At 36.2% G+C, this 18,659-nt stretch overlaps 1 protein-coding gene across 3 annotated transcripts in view; it reads right to left on the minus strand.

Moving 5' to 3' along the window:
- Positions 1-52: 52 nt before the first annotated feature.
- LOC107705215 (spermatogenesis-associated protein 13-like) overlaps positions 53-18,659 on the minus strand; it is a 24,239-nt gene continuing 5,632 nt past the window's right edge. The window contains exons 2-14 of one of the 3 annotated variants that reach the window (XM_016508410.1): positions 14,203-15,633; positions 12,398-12,436; positions 10,768-11,220; positions 8,902-9,046; positions 8,640-8,758; positions 7,728-7,907; positions 7,133-7,318; positions 3,868-4,047; positions 3,549-3,781; positions 2,439-2,568; positions 1,788-2,160; positions 1,614-1,688; positions 53-670 (exon numbers count right to left, since the gene is read on the minus strand). In XM_016508410.1, coding sequence (XP_016363896.1) covers positions 489-670; positions 1,614-1,688; positions 1,788-2,160; positions 2,439-2,568; positions 3,549-3,781; positions 3,868-4,047; positions 7,133-7,318; positions 7,728-7,907; positions 8,640-8,758; positions 8,902-9,046; positions 10,768-11,220; positions 12,398-12,436; positions 14,203-15,633 — 3,726 coding nt within the window. In that variant the 3' untranslated portion in view covers positions 53-488. Of the gene's footprint in view, positions 671-1,613; positions 1,689-1,787; positions 2,161-2,438; positions 2,569-3,548; positions 3,782-3,867; positions 4,048-7,132; positions 7,319-7,727; positions 7,908-8,639; positions 8,759-8,901; positions 9,047-10,767; positions 11,221-12,397; positions 12,437-12,632; positions 12,696-14,202; positions 15,634-18,659 lie in introns of those variants that run through there. The other 2 variants (XM_016508412.1, XM_016508411.1) reach the window with 2 other exon arrangements.

An 18,659-nucleotide genomic window follows, 5' to 3' on the forward strand; every position in this document is an offset into this window, starting at 1 on the left:
ATATTTTATGTATTTGAGCACTTGCAGGCACTGTACATTTGATTCAAGTTTATTTACAGAATGATAGGTGTTAGTGTTTGCCTTCTTCACACTTTAGAAGGCTACAGCCTCGGGTAAAGCAACAAAATTATATAGACGTAGCTAAAAAGCAGAATACAGCTCTTTGTCATAAAAGACACATTTAGGTGAGGTGACAGATGGGAGAAACCTAATGGGAAGCAGCTTTTTTGACCATATCAGTAAAATATGACCCAAAAAAAAAAAAACTAACACTTTCCACACTAACTTGAGGCTAAATAATGAGCCTTTATACTGAGGCAGGCACATATGTCATTTGTACACACATATGTATATAAATATACATATTCATGTGTATGCATTTGAATATGACATAAAAACAGAGGTGTAGTCCGGTAATATTTCATTATTTATGCATCTCATCAGCGTAATGTAAAAACACTAAATGTTGTCTGAAGTGTCTCTTTTTGTCATTTCCTGAAGAGGGCACTGCGTGCAAGTGAGTACAACAGGTGAGATGGTTTCTTCTTTGGCTCTGCTAAAGAGAAGACTTGCTGCTGGGGGATGCTGGTTGGCACAGTCACATGTCGCTGATGGAGAGGATGTAGCGGCTGATGGTGAGGAGGCACAGGATGATCAGAATAATTCATTTCTGGAAGCAAACAGACACAAAATCGTGGTATTAAAGTGTAATCTTAGTTAACCGTTTTTGGAAATCATTTAATTTCCAATGTATACGTATTGTCTAGATTGAAAATGGCTGCCTGGGGCCATGGACACGATGGTCACTGAATGAACAAAAACTAAAAGAAAAAACATTTTTGTGACAACCAACTGAAATAAAATAAAAATGTTGACAAATTTTGATATATGGTACATTGTAAAACCTGAAACCTGTATGCTGTATGACCGGCCTGTAATAAAGATGAAAATGCCTTTAGAAATCAGTTATACTTAACAGCTTTCTAATCTTAATTTAACACCGAAAATTAACATTAAACATTAACATTGAACATTTTTAAGTTATATCAACTCATTATCTTTGGAAACCCTAAATATTAAAACTAAAATAAAATCTAAAGAAAACTAAAAAAACAAAACAAACAAACCTAAAATGAAAAACTAACAATAACTGAACTAAATTGAGAAGACAAATGAAAATAAAAATACAATAAAAAATTAAAAAGTACCACCAGAGATTTTTTTTATTTAAAAAAAATAAATAAATAAAATTAAAACTTAATGAAAAACTGAAACTTAACTAAAATAAATTTTCATGAGTCCAAAACCGACTAAACTAAAATTGTCCAAAAATTAAATTGTAGTTTTTGAAATATGGTTTATCTAATCTGTATTGAACCTGAAAATATCTCTAGATAAACATTTTAAAATAAATCTTATAAATCTAAAATAAAAACCTCAAAATTAAAAACTAAAAATGAAACTAGAAAATAAAATAAAACTAAAAATGGTAGAATAAGAACTCAAATAAATGGAAAAATAATAATAATAGAAATAAATACTACATTAAAAATGTAATTCTCTGCTAACTCTGCTTTGACCTCCAGTTCCAACAAGACAACAAAAATACATACTCTTCATATTTCCTTGTTTAGTTTTCCTGGCGTTGTGAACTGCTTGCTTCCTCTGGGCCTCAGTAATCTCTATCCCTGAAAAGCGATGAAAATAATGAACGTCATTCTTTGAATTCATGGCATGAACATTTCATACCAGAAGAGAACACATATTCCTTCAGCTGTGAGACTCACCCATCTCTTGGTCTTCCTGTACCCGTCTACGCTCTCGAGCAAATGCTTGCAGCCATCGCTGCTTGTCCTGGCTCTTTTTGCAGCACAGCACACACAGCACATTCAGGTTCTCTGCATGCCGTAGGAGAAACGCGTTCTTCAGGAGGCCCAGCTCAGCGTGCCGTCCATCAGGCAGGTCGATTGGCTCGAGTAGGTCAGTGTCCATACGGCCACGGTAGTGTAGCAGGTCTCTCCGCAGGACGTCTTTCTTACAGAACACCAGCTGGTGGTCAAACAGGAAGTAGCTGCATTGCTGCGTCTTACCGGGCCGCACTATCCGCGTTAACTCGCCGGAGTGGATGAGCTCGGAGCTTCGCATTAACACATCTTCACCCTAAAGGAAATTTTTTTTGCAAGATTTGAAACCTGAAATTGTTGCACAAAGCCTCATCTAGCCCCGTGAATGACCCAGTGCATTAACAAATAAGTAATCTAATAAAGAGATCAACATGGTATCCAATTAATATCTTATTGCATTAGACATGCACACGTCTGCGAATTAATCACATTTCTTGATACGAAAACTTCAGAGAGATTGTGGCTGCTTCCTGAAATTTTCTGAAAAAATGTTTAATGCTGAAAACAGTGGAAATATGTGGAAATATCACTGACCGCCCAGTGCAGGATGGCCACCTGCCAGTGAGCAATGGTGTCGATGCTCTCAAGTCGTCTTTTCCTTTCATTTATCAGACTTGCCACATTCTTCATTGCTTTATGTGCAGCACACACCCCTGCATAGTCACTGAGTGAGAAAACATTACTTTATTATGATGTTTTTGAGAAGAAAAAAAAATATATATATATTATATATACACAACAAGTTTGGGTGAGTAAATTTTTTTGAAAGGAATTCATACTTTTATTCAGCAAGGACACATTGAATTAATCAAAAGTGACAAAAACATGTTACAAAAGATTTCTGTTTGAAATAAATGCTGTTCTTCTGAACTTTCTATTCAGTAAAGAATCCTGAAAAGTATCATGTTTCCACAAAACTATTAAGCAGCACAACTGTTTTCAACATTGATAAAAATAAGAAATGTTTCTTAAGCCCCAAATCATGATAATGTGACTCAAGACTGGAGTAATGGCTGCTTAAAATTCAACTTTGCCATCATAAGAATAAATTAGATTTAAAAAAAAATATTAAAATAGAAAACAGTTATTTTAAACTTTAATCAAATTTCAGGATATTATTGTTTTAACTACTAATTGTCATAAAATATTGCTTTAATGTGTTATATGTACCAAAGCTAACTGCTAAACCTCATTGGCATTTCTCATGTAAATTTCTCATTCTTAATTGTTATGAAAATTCCCCTAATACCATGGAAATCACATACAAATTATATACAATTGTAATCGTTCATTTATTAGCTTCATATTTTGTTTGTAGAAATGTTTCTCTGGGTTTGTTGTGTACATAACTGAACAGGGAAGTGTAATGGATGTTTGTGATCAGAATTCAGTGGATGATTCTGTCTAAAGAAACAAAGTAAACATATGTAAAGATATCAGTATTTCTCCAAATATGCACACTTTTAAAAAAGCCCTAATTGACGCTATTTAGTGACGCTTGCACATGACTGCCTGCCTGAGTTTTGTCGACAGCCCAGCCAAAGGCAGCACAAAATTTGACGGAGGCAGCCACCTCATAATTCTCTATGCAGGAATTGTACCAACTCCAAACTTTTGAATAGTGTATGTAAGAAAATAAGCTACCTGTGGTCTTTGGGTGTGTATTTCAAAAGCTCTCCCAGCTGAAGAGGGTATTTACAAATCTTCTGTACAGGTGTGAGTAGGAAGCCAGCAATGGAGATGTCGATCATCTGCTGTAAGAGACGGCAGGCTTCGAAGAAGTGTTTATATCTGCCTTGTTTCATCAACCGTTGTAATTCAGCACACGCCACTGGATGTGTGTTACAGTATTCAGAGTATATGGAGAAACCGTCCTCCTGAGAGGGAGAAAAAGATATAAAGGAATATGAGCAAATTGTGAGGAAAACGTTCATTTCACTGGTTCTTGTCTGTGTAAAGGTACCTGTTGTAGGAAGCAGGAGCCAATCTCACTGAGATGAGGGTTTTCAGGGTTGTATTTCTTTTCTAGGTCCTTCAGAAACTTTCTCTGGAACCTGTAGATGTCCTCAATGTTGCTGAAGATTGTCTTTAGCTGTGCATCAGTAAACATGCCAGGGTGCTTCCTACACTGACGGATATATCCCTACAACAACAAATCATTTTGGACTGAAACAACAAATTTAACATTTTTGCATTTAGATATTTTTTTTTGCATTGCTTTGGAAAGTTTTCCTTCACTGAAAATTATTTTTATGCATTTGACCAGCAGAGGTCATCAATGAAACTGCTGGATAAACACAATCTGATGGATAAACTCTAATAAATTTGAGCTAAGACATATTTACCATTTTTTCTTAACTCTTGTTTTGATAAGATTTCTGAATGTGAAGACGCTTTTTAAACAAACTTGGAGTAAAATACAGCTATTTATTTCCACTGGACTCCACTTTCATAAATAAAAATGCAAAGCGGTGAAGTCCCATGATCACACTTTAGCATACTGCTATTTTGGATATATTCACCATTGCATGAATATCTAAAACACCATTTATTTTCAAATACCTAAAATAATGACAATAATCATCATTATCACTATCATAATACACAACACAGAGTATATAACTAGCATTCGAAAGTTTTTGAGAGAGGGCTATGCTCTTCAAGACTGCATTTGATCACTATACAGTAAAAAGAGTAATCAGGAGTTAAAGCAAAAAAAATCCTGAGCCTGAACTTTTTTCCGGTGGCGGGAGGAGGGGATGGGGGACTGGCAATTTAACATTTGAAAGGATACTATGGCAAAGTTATTGCTTTCCTTATTCAAACTGATTTTTGACCTGAAGAATGAAAGCTATATCATATATATATCACTGCTTATCGACACTAGGGGTGTGACAATACATTTAGCTCACGAGATGAGACAAAATACAGATACTTGGTTCACTAGAACGAGACAATATTTTAATACTATTTTTAAGAAATTTTCAATAAAATATCTGTCTTTTAATTACAAAAAGTAAAACAATGCAGTTGTATTTTGAAATATTTTAACTAATCTAGGGCTGTAACTAATGATTATTTAATGATTATACACAAGCAGCTAGATAATTCCGCACTCAGCTGCAATTCTAGGTTTTCAAACAGAGATGGCGACAAAGATGCAAAACTTACGAACTGCAGCTTTAATTAAGTACATTATGTATTATAACAAATACCTGAAGAGGGCGCCAACGGCCTGGTGACGTTTCACTTAAAGGCAGAGTAAGTGATTTTTCAAAAACACTTTAGAAAACTGATTCGGGCCGAATCGCAAAACAAACTTGTAGCCAATCAGCAATAAGGGGCGTGTCTACTCGTGATGTGGAGGAGAGCGCGTTCAGTGCATGGGACGGACATTAGCCGAGCCGAGCGACATGCTCTTTACATTTAAAATTAGAGGCAACCAAATTACATTACATTGCAAATTACATTGTAAAATTTCGAAATTTTAAGCAAAAACAGAATGGTTTGACTTCAGTTTTGTGAAAATATGCATAAAAAATGAGACAATCAGTCTCTGACAGCAGGTGGCGCTTAATGCGTTTCCTTGGTTTCCGCTGTAAACAAAGCAGCCCTGCACTTATGAACTTTAATATGCATTATACAGAGGCAAGAGGAAAAGAAAAAATACCATCTAAACTTTTCTAAAGACAGTACGTTCCCCTCAGACATACATTCATATAAACTCCTGCCCCTAATTGAATCGCGATTTGTTTAGCATCTCAACCGATTTGAATCGTCACATATTTAAATCGATTTTCAACCGGCTCGCGGTTAATCGTTACATCCCTACCGGTAAGCTACCATTAAGAGATCATGTGTGAACAGGACCTTTTCAAAAATCCCGGTAAATTCGTTCTGGCAATCATATCGTTCTTATGGAGATGACGTGATTACTCTGAGCTGTTTACAAAGCTCCGCTGCTTTTTAATTAGTTTTTCTATGTAAATATGAGCTACATCGACATCTTTGAACATTGCGCCTCACAGCTCTTTCAACGTGTCGCGCTTTTCCATTCAACAGGGCTGCGACTCTGCAGTTGGATACTATTATGCGCGTCTCGTGTTTATAAGAGCAAAATATTCAGATTGGCTAGTAATGTTAGTTTGGTTGAGAGTGAAAACTGTGCTCCTCTCATACCATTCATTGGTAGGCGAACTCATGGACTCGAAAGTGATATCAACAAGTTTTTTTTTAAATGTATGATAATTGTTTTCCGCAGCCAAACGCTGCAGGCCGGAGCCCTAAGTAATACTGTGAAATATTATAAATATTGAAAATAACAGTTTCTTTTTTATTATTTTAATCTATATTTAAAATGTAATTGATTCCTGTGTTGGCAAAGCTGAATTTTCAGCATCACTACTCTTAGTCTTCAGTGTCACATTTCAGAAATCTTTCTAATTTGCTGCTCAAGAAACTTTCTTATTATTATCAATGTTGAAAACAGTTGTGCTGTTTAATATTTTTGTGGAAAACATGACGCATTACTTTCTCTAATGGATAGAAAGTTAAAAAAGAACAGCATGTATTTAAAATAGAAAACTTTTGTAACAGAAAAAAAAGTAAAAATAATCGGACCTAAACTTTTGAACGGTAGTGTATAATGCAGTATGCTAGTATTCCTGTATTCCACTAGTGTGGAGTTATAGATCACTGAACTACTCTTGAGCACTACATCTATTCTGAGAGATAACGTTATCTTGAAAGAAGGCAAGTGTGTTTCAATCTTGATCTCATATTTAAAATGACGTTTAAAATGGCATAGGAGATTGAATACCATTCAGGCTAAATTAAAGGGGTCATATGATGCAATTTCATTTTTTCCTTTCTCTTTAGAGTGTTACAAGCTCTTGGTGCATAAAGAAGATCTGTAAAGTTGCAAAGACTAAAGTCTCAAATCCAAAGAGATATTCTTTATAAAAGTTAAGAGTTAGCCACACCTACCTAAAACGGCTCGTTCGAACACGCCCCCACATATCTACCTAACTGTGTGGGAAGATTTGCATAACGCCGCCCAAATATTCACGCAAAGAAAGAAGGCGTAACTTATTCTCGCTGTATCTTTTTAGCAGCATCATATGACCCCTTTAAAGATAAGTGTTCTTTTATAATAGAGAACTTACACAGACCACAAAACAAACAGATTAAACTAAAGCAAATGTGAAACGATTGGGATGGAGGCTCACCTCACAGATATCTTTGAGATGTTTGATGTAAACGCGCTCTGTGTCCATGATCTCTTTGACCACATTGGCTCTCATCTGCTGTCTGTGCTCTGAGTTTTGTTTGTGAGCATCTGGTGGGACGGATTCCTCTGCATCCGGTGGGATTTCTACACTATCACTGCTTGAATCCTCCTGATTCACCCGAACCTTGACAACAACATATCATTACATTAATTCCAGAGGATCAACCGTGAGGCACAATTTTAAGACAACAATCAATTGTGATTGCGACAACTGGATAATCCACTTCTACAGGAAGTCTTGATCATATCACCTAAAGCCTCTTTGTGTCTGATTGACTCATCTTGTTGGAGTTGGATTGACAATGGTATGCATTAATGTACAGCTCAAAACAATAAAAAGCATCATTCCATACACCCGCATTTCTTCCAAACCGGTCAATCAGCACATGCAACCATGATGACACATCTAGCATTTCCTTTTGGGTCACTCGGTGCAACCGCACAGGATGTGTTACTATGTTCAAGTGTTACTTTCAAGCTGTGTGGCTTTTGTTTCACATTCATTACTCCAAGAAGGTCATAGTGCAACTCACTCGCACAAAGCTAGAGGGAAACCAGGCCTCGCGGTCGCCCACTGCCCCCCACCACCAGTCCTGCTCCTGAACATCCAGAACACGGATCACATCCCCGGCTTTGAAGGCCAGCTCCTGCTCTTCCATTGTGACATGGTCCCACAGAGCCTCTGCATACACGGCATGTCCCGACTGTATGTACTGGAGAAAGAGAGAGATTGTAGTCAGGCCAAACATATTGAGGCTAAAGGTCAGACATGATAAGAGCAGTACGGAATGACAACATGCACACGAAGTGTGACGATCCCACACAAGTACATATGCAAACACTAGAACAACTCCACATAAACACATGATTGAACAGATAAGATAAACAGTGAAATATGACCTGTACTGTATAGCACAGCCCATAAGTGTAAACAACAGTAAAAAAAGATTAAACACGTGTGTAAATGTACTAAAAGTAGATTTCATATAACATTAAAAGTGCACAAAGTAACTTTTACCACTGTAAAAGAGGTTTACCCCTACTGTAAAAGCTGAGAAAATGAATAGTATATTTCTTAAATGTTTACATTAGTTCAAATGTTGAATTCCAGTCATATCTAAAAAAAAATGCAATCAAATAAAAATCTAAATACAGTCAGTATACAAAAATGAAAATATCTAATATTTAAATTAATTTATAAACATACACATTTGTACTTATACATTGTACTTATACTTATTAATTTTAAACTGTATAAATTATATTGCAATCATTTACAATATAATTACAATTTTAACTAATAATAATAAATTACAATTAATAACACTATTACATCATTTTAATAAATTATAATATTACAATTAATAATTATTACTAAACAATAATACATTAATAATATTTTTTTTAACATTTATTATGATAAAAAAATGTAAATTTTTGTAAACCTGATTGAGCGTGAAAAGTTCGACTTCTGGTTGTAGATATGGTGTTCCTTCAGTCAGTTCTTCAAAGCTGCCGTCCTCCTCACTCACACTATCATCAAGCATTGGATCAGAGCTGCCATCTATAATATGACCGCATTGAATGAAGTTAGAAATTATGTCATAAAGAATCAATATTCCCTCTCCATCAAAATCTCAGCATTGAGGCTCTCATGTTTGTAGGTCAAGTGCACACACTCACGCATATTAACAAAAACAGGTTTACCGCTGAGCACTCTGCGTCCTTTGCGCCGCCCCATCCTATCCAGTCCGATAGGTGTGCTTTGGGAGAAGACGCAAGGTCTCAGACGGGCAGATACGGCCCGGTATGGAGGCACTCTATGAGAGGGCACTGGAGGACGGGATGTCGGCTGAAACAAAGCATGACAGATTAGACTTTAATCGGCAGTCTTAAAAGGAGCCCACTGTCCAGCAGGCCTTATGTTCAGAGTTCAGTGACTGTACAGAGCAGGACAGTGACCTATGATTAGATAACACTGCAATTTCTCGCTCATCCGCTTGGCCAAGTACATAACATTACAACCATAACATTGAATTTCTTGCTGAATCTCACAAAGAAATGTGTAGATTAGATTTGCCAGAAAAAAAAAAAGAAATAAATTAATAATAAAATTATTATTATTATTACTATTGTTATACAATAATAAAAACCATCAGCAAAAACTTAAATACTACCATGATATGATATATAAAAACAATTTATACATTTGCAGATCCATTAAAATAATCTATATTGATGTTCAGAACCATATAATTGTACATTAAAATGTTGTAATAAAATTTAAATGTTTTTTTTTTTTTTACAAAAAATAGTTTGAGATCAAACACTGCAGCACTGCTGTGGACTCCCTGTTGAAGACCACTATATTACAGTAGTGGAAATAAGAATTTGTTTTAAAGGGGTCCTATGATGCTGCTAAAAAGAACATTATTTTGTGTATTTGGTGTAATGAAAGAAAAAAAAAAGTCCTAAAAACAGGCTTCATTTTCTCATACACATTTTTTTTTTTAGAAGTTTCGTTAGATTCACCATTTAACAGATCAGTCAAATAATGCATCAAGGAAATTACTGTCTGATGCAACATTTCTTCAAAATAACACATGGATCACATTGTTACTTAAGAACAAAAGTAGTTAAAATCAGGGTCTAAAAATTTCTTCCAGACCTGAACTGACATTTTAAACCCATAATGCTACACCCCAAGGGAGAGACCTAATGGGTCCATATTAGTGTTTAGATCCTAAAACTTCTGGGTTACTTCTACAGTTACCGTGTAAATAATTTTCAACACTGCTGAACACTGTATGAAATTCACTAACTACATTGTATATATAGCTAGACTTAGTACTAGGGATATGCCGGTATCAAATTTTCATGTTGCGATTAATTGCTAATGCTTTTATCACGGTATGCACGCGTCTTTCACGCAGCAAACAGCGGTGTTGTGCATTTTGACCAGTTGATGGGAGAAGTATTCTTAAAATGCATTCAAAATTCGGAATAATTTGTAATATATAATTATTCACGGTATTTAGAAGTGCCCAGGATAACAATATCGTGCATATTCATTACCATGATATACCGCATTACCGAATACCTGCACATGTCTACTTAGTACTTTACATATTACCTGAGAATACTTAATTAATGTACATACTCACACAAGTCATATTGATAAGAAAGCATCTGTTCACAAAATAAATGGCAATGTAAGCAGATTTCAAAGTTCACAAGGCCTATCAGAACAGTGGGCAGAACAAATGCTTATGACACATAAATAGCTGTTGTACTCAAAAGAACATGGGTTTGAATCAGGCCTATATCATGGATAATGCTTTAAGTGTTTTTTTTTTAACACCACACATAAAATGTGCCAACTACTTGATGGTTATTGTCCCAGAGACTTTAGCTAATCAGAAATACCAGCCTCAATCAATGGACCGTTTGTATAACCAATGGAAGACTGGGAAAAGTGTTTGGCAAACCTGCTCTGAAATATTTGATTTGATTTTGCTAATGGTGCAGATATTTAACAACAAAACAACATTTAGAAGAAAAAAATGGCCTTACAGAAGGCAAGCTTTCAGTGTCGTCCTTCTGCTCAGCAGTTGGGGATGAATACAGATCCACTCCCCCAATAACAGAGATGGGACGTCTCTTTCTGCTCTCTGTTTGAGTGCACACATGACCATTCTCTGGTCTGTGGCTCTCTGTGTAGCTGCCATTGCTATTGTAGTCCTTTTGGGAAGTGTAGTCCATAGTCTCGGACTCCCTGTCCTCCTCTGGGATGCAGTACTTTGAGCTGGCCAGCTGTCCATAGTCAGACACTGGCCGGGGTCTGGAGCGACCTGCCCTTTTCCTGGGCACTACAGAAGAGGAAGAGTCACTGGCAAAGGGTGGAGAGATTGGTGTTGTTGGAGTTACCAGGGGGGATTGTGAGGAACAGGTGTTTGTGACCGGTGAAGCAGCAGCAGCTGAGATCTCATCACTTTTGAGAAACGCTTTTGTGATATCTGATGAAGCCTAAAGAGTCAGAAGTCAAATGTCATCAGTTTATGCTTTAAGACCTGCAACATCAAATAAATGATTTAAATATTTTTCCACAGACATTAATGCGGTCAAGACCCAATGAGTACATAATACAAAAACTATAGCAAACCCTAGAGTGATTATAGTTCATCATTAGTGATGAATAATGATTAATTAAATAAAATATGTAGTGTTGTCTAAAGATTAATTGTGATTAATCACATCCAAAGTAAAAGTTTTTGTTTACATAATAAATATACACAGTACACACACATATATTATGTATATATAAATACACACACATACAGTATATATTTTGAAAATATTTACATGTATATATTTAAATTCATATAATTTATATTATATATAAATATCATATATAAACATTACTTTTTTAAAATTTATACATGCATGTTTGTGTATTTATATATACATAAATATACACAGTACACGCACATATTATGTTAAAAAACTTATTTTGGATGCGATTGATCATGATTAATTGTTTTGACAGCACTAAAAATAATGCAAATGATTAACATTTCAGATAAATATCAAAGAAAGGCTAACTTGTTCACATCAATCATTGCTAAATAATAAATTAAGAACTATTAACTAATAGTTCCGAAATGTACTTTCCCAAAAAAACATTTAATCTTCTTCACAACTAAAACTAATACATTTCATTTGTAGGCATACATAATGGTTTTATTATTCGTTTTTAACATTATTTTTATGAATCACATACATGAATAGATGAATACATGAATCAGAAAAATATACTTCTATTTTTTTTTAAATTTTAAGTTAAATGAGTCTTCGCAAAAAAAAAAAGCTATTTACTTGAATGTATTCTTTTCTTAAATTTGCAATAATTGCTGAAATGTAGAGCATTATAAATGAAATCAAAGGCATACTTTTGTTGCAAAATAACAAATATGGTGTAAATCATTACTGATTTTTATTCTTACAATTTTGACAAATGGGGCAAGTGATAGTGGCAGAAATTCAGAAAGCCAGTTTTTAGTGATAAATAAAACTGATTTTTAAAGCAGTAATGTTTGACAAAAAAGAAATAAGCAGATTGAACGGAGGTCTGTCTGTACAAAATGGTAATGTCAGTCTGCAATAAATCCACCATGTAAAAAATACACAAAAATAGATATCTTACCTCAAGATCATCAGTCTCCCTCTCTTCAGTCCATAGACACTGAAAAGGCACACAATAAATAAGCACCATATTGAAGACGGTACACAACACATATATGCAAACACATCTATGCACACACGCGCAAACACAAATAGACAAGCAAAACAAAGTTTGACTGGGATCGCTCTAGCTTGTCTACTTCTTTCCGTTACATTCCCCTGACCTATTGGAGTCAATATGCACTTGGTTTGATTACTGGACTTGGGCCTTTGGGTTGTTCTTCTGGGGAGGAGACACTGTCCTTGCTGATAAGTGTTAAGTCTCAGGTCTAGAAGCTGTGTTTAAGCAATCCTGCTAATCATAAACATCAGCTAATCATTAACTCTACCTGCTGTGTGCCTCACAGCTGAGCAACCCATGTGACACTGACGCAATGTACCACTCCAGAAGAACGACTGTGAAATGAGATGTCATTCATCCAATAAAAAAAAAAACAGTTGTCTTGTTAGAGGGAGTGATCAACCAATCAAGCCAGAGCAATGAAAAGCATTGGTTTGTCCTGATCGACTACAAAATGATATCAGATCGAGGCTGTCACCCGTGTGAGGAACATATGACGCAAAGCATTAAAGTTCATGCTTCAACAAAAATCTGTGTCTACTGTAATTTATGACTTCCTATGTTAAGGTCAAGGTCATCCAATGAACTAGACTGTTCCAGTTATTAAGTGTTTAGAATTAGATTACCATGTCCTCTTTGACTTTATGGCAATCGCTGATGTGACGTACAATCTGACAACTGTCTTGTACTTTTTTTAGAGATTTCACATTTGGTCTGAAAGAAAAGTGCTTGTTCAGTCTTGCTGCTTATTATCAGCAAGACTCATTCAAACAACACCAACAGTTAATCAATATCGTCTCGACGAGGAAAAACAAGTTACGTATGAAATCTTGCCAAGCAAATATAAACACAAATTGTAACATAAGCAGCACACACTACAATTTTTCAGTTTTGTGCAAGTAATGTTTGACTCTGAAACACATTTTGGGCCACAAACTGCATGTCTTCAGGTAATGTTCTGGATTCAACACAACACCAGCATTTATAGCATAATGTCCCACAGAAAATAACTCTATTAGTTCCCTCAAAAATAGTAGCTACAGTATGGTAAAAATAAAGAATGAATGAATAAATAAATAAAAAGTTATTTAATTGTACTAAAAAGTTGTCTAAACCATCTTTTTGTTGTGGGTCTAGCCATTCTAGAAAGATGAACTTTGAAGATCTCTATGTAAAATTAACTGGGTTTTACCATTTTACCTGGTCCTGACATGAGTGAAAATAGACCATTTTACACAGAAAAGACTGGTAAATAATTTTCATGCATGCTAAACATTTTTAGCTTTTACATGCACTTTAAAAGTTTGATTCAAGTCTAAAGCAATCATTTGTCTTCCTAAAATGTCATGTAATCGCTTTTGTCTGACAGATATTGTACTAGTTGGAACAAACAATTGTAGCTTGGTTTCGTACAGCATGTACATACCAAGCTCTGACTACAATTACCCATAACGATTTGACACACAATGTGTTATTTAATCATTCAAATATTCTGTTGCACATTGTGTCTTCTTGGACAAAGCATGATTACACAAAAATTAATTGTAGTTTGATTACAACTGTGAATGTCAATGTGCATGCTGAGCTTTTGCATATTGAGAACCATTATTTTTCCTATGGTAATTGACATTATGCCACAAATGTTGTCTGTAGATCAAAACTTGTATTGGAAATTTGACAATATGGACTCATTAGGATTGTCTTACCTCCAAGTCAACATTAACACCATTAACTGTCTGCTTTTGACTGGGGCTTGAGCACTGCTTGGGCATGTGAGAGTAGTGATTATTTATTCCATTTTGATGGCACTCCATAGGTTCACAGTATTTTTCCAGTGGGGCTTCTGAAGGGAAATCTGTTGAGGACACAGCCACCTGAACATAGTCACTTATTAGGGCTGTTGTTTTGCTGGGAGGCTCCAGAGAGTCATCTAGAGTGGAACCAAAGACAGCGGGGCAGGAGGGTGCGGGGTGTAAAATTGGGGTGTGTTGGTGATTGTTGGCCTGCTGGGCTTTACCGGGTATGGGTGAAGGCCTCTGCTGGCGCCCACTCATTGGTACACATGGGGTTCTGCGGGAGTAGTCATCATGTAGCTGACTGAGAGGTGACAGAGGTTTTCTGGAGACGGGGCCTGGTGTGTTTTTACGCTTGACCGACAGGTCGGTTAAACTACCGACAAGCTTTTGCAAATGTCCACGTGTCCTCATGGGGCTTTCACGTCGACCTGAACCATGTTCCTGCAAGTCAACCAATGAAGAACTGTTGGTCCTCTGAAGAAATATAGTACTGGGGCATTCCGGGTTCTGTGGCTCAGCTTTGCATCTTAAATGACTTTTGAACACATGGAGATTATCTGCACTCTTGCTTAGTCTTTTGAGACCCTTGACATTTTCTTGAGTCTCAAGGTTCTTGCAAGGTACGACGGACTCCACAGTGCTGCTGGGGTCAGGCTCACTGTTAGACGGGCTCTCTGTCTTGACTATGTCAAGCAATGAGATCCGTCCTGCCCCATAAGCCTTGCGGATACTCTGAGAGAAATGGGAATTCCTCTGAAACCCACTCAAATCCTCCTCACAATCATCTTCATCCAAAACTGAAGACGTCTTTCCAGTTTGAGCTGTTCCATTTGACACTTTGTCAGTTTCCTGGATTTGATTGGTCGCAACCTCTCGTTTGGTTACTAAGAAACTACCACCATCCTCAAACATCGAGGACGGATTTCTCTCCTGACCTGCTGCCATCGCATTGCTCCGGCTCTGGATTCCTTGGAGCACAGAAGTCCGCAGTTTTTTGAAAGAACCCATGACACGGAAACTAGCCAATCCAGACCAAGCCTGTGGTGTGACAGGTGGTCCTCTGAGCGGAGCACTGTCCTCACATTTTGTCTGGGTGGAAAACACACGTACAGCCCTGGAGGCATACAGCTTGGCCTGGCCATCAGCAATCACAGGAACAGTCTGGGCCTGAGAATTTAGTCTGTTAATCTGGTTCTCTTCATAGCAAGGCTTGGACAGGACTGGCTGCATATGGACCGTACAACCAGACCTCAGACTTGGATTCAACAGCTGCTCCTCTGTGAAAGGGTCACCCTGTGGATCATTGTTGTGAGAGGAGCCCTGTGGGTCCGATGAAGGTGCCTGCAGAGCCAGATTGAAGAAAGTTTAATCTTGACGAACAAGCTGACAAATCAGCATCAAGTCTTGGAACAAAGAACACAAACCATGTGTTGTGGTGTGAGACAATAAATGACCTATTTGTTTTGTCTGGGGAAGATTTTAACTTCACACTTCAATGAAACAATACAACACCAGTGTGATAAACAGAACCTTGATAAGTCACATGATGAAAGAACATTCAACTATATCCTTATATTACCTGTTTGATTACTTGACCTATGCAATACTAAAACTCAGCACAGGTGAAGCAAATCAAAGTGTTCTTATCCACCCACAAGTGTAAATCAAGCTTCAACGTTCCACTTATGAATGAATAATGCCTTTATCTGGCAAATTGGAGGGTGTCAGAAAGTAGCATGAGAGCTTTGCTCACGAGTAGGTTACACGAAGTGCTGTAAAATTTCCTGTAAACGATTTAAGCTATGCCTTTTTGTTAAGAAAGTGAGGCCCCTCTACACCAGGGTGTGGACATTGTTGCCTGGTGCGATGTTCGCTATGATGAAAGGCTTTTGTGAGCATGACTAAGCAATGAAAACCTCTAATCCATTGTGATTAATGCAATAAATTGCCCAAGGTTTGGAGTGAGGAGAGAGGGTCCACTTTAGGAGGTTGAGCTGCTTTAACCCATTTTTTACCAAGTAAGAATGAACAGATGTACGATATGCTGACAATCATAAATAAGTCACATCAATTTTAATATCGATATTTGCTCATAAAAGCCCCCAAATGAAAGAAATTGTGTCAATTGCTGAGATTAAATGTGATCCAGTCTTCTTACCCCACTGAGATGTTTCTCAAATCTCTTGACTTTTTCATGTTGTATCTAAGATTTGGACCTTTGACATTATATAGTTTATAACCACTTTTTCTGAGTCAACCAACTGTCAAGTAATATACAATGGCCCTAAAAAATTCTTAAGACACTTAAGCAAAATTTTAAAAAAGGTTAGATATTAATATAATAACAACTTAAAAATGAACCCATTATGTAATATCAAAGCAAATGTTAATGTCACAAATGAGCTACACCCTTTCTAATAAACAAAACATTAAATTCATTTTCAACCAACGAGTATTATGTTTTTAATCAGCTGGTGTTAAGGTGATTTAAGTGGATGTGTGAAGTTAGTTTCCTTCAAGTTCACAGTTCATCACATTAACTATGGAAATATTTCTTGTTTAACCATCAGAATTACTTTTTAATCTTTGTTTTATCTTTGTTCTACCATTTAAAACGTTTTTTAAACATGCATTATATATTGATTGATTGTTTCTGCCATCTTTCTTTACAATAAATGCCACTTGGTTTAAGATTTTGTTATCTAATGCAAACATTCATATATTAAGTGTGGACTGAGTGTTCAAACACTTCCTGGGACCACTGTATATAGATTAACCACATGTACCTTTTGACCTCTTGTCTTGCTGTGTGAGCATTGGTTGATTCTGGCTCAGTTTTCAACTCAAATGCTGATCTCTATCACATCAAGTCCTGCTACCCATAAACACTCAGCTCCATCGAGGCATGAGGAAGAAGCTGCCACCTGACCTTTGTGTTTAACTACAACTTTAAAAGAATGCAATTAACTCAACTTCCAAGTCACTCCTCAGTCGACTCACATGTCCAACGTCTCTGTGTTTAAAGCTGAACTTCTCTCCTACTCTTCCTCCTGTTTATCGTCACTGTTGCCGAGTAAGAATTAATTAAAAGCCCAAACAACCTCTGTGCAGCTACCAGCTGGAATCAGGCTCAAACTAAACTCCCTAAACAAGTACTCAGACAAACATAAACACGAGCATGCCACTAATACACCCAAACACACCTACAACTAATATGTAGTGATGCACACATACTAAACACTATGTCATACATGACATTCTTAAAGCCAAGCCTAATTATGATGAATACAGACAGCAGTCAAAAACTACTTTACTCATTTTCCAGCTCCAGATGGAGGAGGATAAAGAATTTATGCTTCTTCATAAACAACTACCTTGTGCCAGAAAAAAAAATACTTACGTAAGGGTTTTAACACAAGGAAGAACACTCACAGAGGCATTAAACATAGGGCTCCATGATTAATCAAAATAAAATGTTAAAAAAATGATTGCGATATGGCTTAGATATGACAACAAAAGAGAGGTACAACAAAAGAGAGGTTTTAATGGCTCCCTACAGTTTCCTACCATAACAAATGAGCAAAATGAAGTAATTAAGACACATAAATAAACCTTTTGTAATTTTACAGTGTAAAACATCTTTTTTTCTTAGTCCTTTTTTATTTTACAGTGAAATATTACAATTATAATATTTCTTATTTTGCATAATACTATTATTTATTTTTTTTGGTTTAATATTTTTAGTATTAATAATAATTAATTTTATGAAATACAATCACAAGCCCAACAAACAATCACAGCGAACCTGGAGCTTTAAAACAAACAAACAAACAAAAATAATCATTAAAAGAAAACTCATAGTTCTTAAAGGGACAGGTTCACTCAAAAAAAAAAAAAAATCTAATTTAATTTAGTCAACATCATGTCGTTCCAAACCTGTATGACTTTCTTCTAAGGAAAACAAAAAAACATTTTCTGAAAAATGTTTCAGTGTTCATTGTATGAACAGAAAATCATCTCCTTCTGTGCTGCACAGAAAGAAAAAAGTTACACTGGTTTGGAACGACATGATGTTGACTAAATTAGGGCTGCAACAACTAATCGATTAAATCGATTATTATCGATTATGAAAATAATCGACAACGATTCTCATTATGGATTAGTTGGGTCTGCCCACAGTGCACGTCCAACTTCAGCCGGTCGCGTCCAATTACAGCACTGAATTATGCATTTTTATGGACAAAATGCATCTAAAAATAGCGGAGGAAACAGAATGAGATGCTGCGGGAGAGTTACGTGATCCAAGCTGCCCAAAACATGAGAATTCTTTATTTTAAGCTTTAAGCGAACACTCCACTATTTTTGAA

Source organism: Sinocyclocheilus rhinocerous, unplaced genomic scaffold (assembly GCF_001515625.1).
Source record: "Sinocyclocheilus rhinocerous isolate Xijiao unplaced genomic scaffold, SAMN03320098_v1.1 scaffold594, whole genome shotgun sequence".
NCBI lineage: Eukaryota > Metazoa > Chordata > Actinopteri > Cypriniformes > Cyprinidae > Sinocyclocheilus > Sinocyclocheilus rhinocerous.